Source organism: Trypanosoma equiperdum (assembly GCF_001457755.1).
Source record: "Trypanosoma equiperdum strain OVI genome assembly, contig: ctg_778, whole genome shotgun sequence".
NCBI classification, from domain to species: Eukaryota; Euglenozoa; class Kinetoplastea; order Trypanosomatida; family Trypanosomatidae; genus Trypanosoma; species Trypanosoma equiperdum.
In genome coordinates, this window is record NW_027124729.1 from 7,016 (window position 1) to 9,251 (window position 2,236).

The 2,236-nt window shown below is 38.7% G+C and overlaps 1 pseudogene across 1 annotated transcript; it reads right to left on the reverse strand.

Annotated features, from left to right (window-relative positions):
* Positions 1-114: 114 nt before the first annotated feature.
* On the reverse strand, positions 115-1,116 carry TEOVI_000364300:pseudogene (annotated as a pseudogene). Its single transcript has one exon. A coding segment is annotated over exon 1 (1,002 nt).
* Positions 1,117-2,236: the final 1,120 nt, after the last annotated feature.

Below are 2,236 nucleotides of genomic sequence, written 5' to 3' on the forward strand. Positions count from 1 at the left end.
TCATGAATGTTGGACTCCATTCGCTCCTCCATTCAACTCCCTTCTGGTGCTTCTTCCTCCCCTTTGTTGTTTTACCTCATGTATCACTCACTTGAGTGATCTGTTGGAGATTCTTCACTCTTCATCTTCTAAAAACTCTTCTTCCCCGTCATCCTCCAGATAATGCAGCAGAACTGCCGAAAAGACATCTATATTTGCAACAAGAAAATATGTGATAGAGAAAACGCCGGTGAATGCCAAAACTTTCCACCGTCCCCTAACAAAAGTTTCTTCTGCAGCCTTCTGCGTAGCTTCACCCTCCATTCCACAGGTTGGGGCACGCAGGTGGTAGAAGGCACTGTAATCTTCGAAATATAACCCACGGAGTCGCTCGACGTAAGTCAGTAATGTGGGGCATCCTTCCCTTAACCGCTGCTGCATTGCAATAATATCGCCTGATGCCTGGCGGGAAGCAAAATCAGCATGAAAAAAAGAGGAAGCTGCCGCGTATATTAACGCGTCAGCACTGCATGGTCTCTCAGTACCAAGAATGAACATCCCATTACCAGCCGTGTTAATCGAACAAATTGCTTCAATCGCCCGAAGGCAGCGCTCCACATTCTCGATGGCTTCACCCATATTTTTATACGACCGACAAAAAGACGTTTGTTGCACCACGTGACGGGAATATGAACCGCGGAACCGTTGCCACATGCTCGCCACTTTTGGTTCTACCGCCTTTTGAATGGCATTACGTAAAATTCCGGCATCACTATGCGTTATATACACAAACGCGGGTATTAACACCACCTCAGCCGTAAGTCGCACACACAACGCCTCCGGTTCAAGTGCCGATGTGATTACTTCCGCGTCCTGATGTGTGGCGGACTCAATTAATTGTAAACATGACGTGAGACCCTCATGTCGCTTCATCGCAGGTTTATTCCTACCATCAACTGGCACTTCGAGTGTAACGGGTAGTCCTCCATCTCTTTTTTTGTAATGTGCCCCAACAATTCGTAACATACACTCGATAGCAAGTGCATATGGATCCGCCGTGGGAAGTCCAAGTGTTACCGGATAGCGATGGAGCATTACGGGTGGCAATTCACCACTTCCATCTGCAGACATGAGAGGCGTGTGATGTAATATTTTTTTTAAGATTTTTTATTTTTGATTCTTTCAATGAAAATATGTGTACCTTCCCTCCGTCGTTATTCCTCCCAAACGTACAGATATGTTTGTGGTTAATGTTTTCTTTTTATCTTTTAAAAGGAGAAAAAAGGGAAGGAGGGGAAGGAAGCTCCTCGTCACCTGTTGTGTATTACTATTTGATACGCAACGTGTTGAAATAAAAAAAAAGAGAAAAAGAAGAGCAGGCAGTAATGTATTAAGAAATGACCGAAATAAAAATGAGAATAAGAACACATATTTAAGAAACAATAAACAGAGGGAAGAATGGAATGAAATAAGTGGGAGTCAATCGTACATTTCTCCCTATTTTATTCTCCATCGCCATCGTCATCGTCATCATTTCCTTTTTCATTTTTAACTTTTATCGTTTGATTATTTTTTTTTAAAATAGCTATTACTCGCTCACTTCACCATATTAAAGAAGATACCGTTTTCGCACCGGGTAGCAAAAGGAAAAGGAAAAAAAACAGAATAGAACAAAACAACATGAACGAAATAATAATAATAATAACAACAACAAGAAAACATCTTTTTTCTCCTTGTAGAGTGTCTGAGCAGAGTGAAGGGGAAACAAAAAAAAAGAAAGCAAAACGACACGTGAATACATTTAATAACATTTTCTTTTTTTTTTTGTGAACTCATACACAGAAAGAATATGCCTTCTCTCTTTTTTTTTTTGGAACTGAATTGATAACTGCTAAACGCAATCTGTTAATTCGTGTACAGATGAAAAATAAATAGGTAAAACAAGAAACAGAATAAAATTGAATAGATGAATTATAAATATAAAAATGGTACAATGGATATGATGAAGGATAAGAATTCAACAAAACGAGCGCGTAAATATAAATATTTATTTATTTATTCTCCATTACGTGAAATGATAACAGGCGCGAGGAGTTCCTGACGCGTCACAAATAAATTCCTTTCACATATTTAAAAAATAAATAAAGAAATAAATACATCGAGAGACAAACATAAATATAATGAGAAAAAGCAGCAAAATCCATTGAGACATAAATGTGTTTCATACATTAATACATACGTGAATCACATTTTTTTT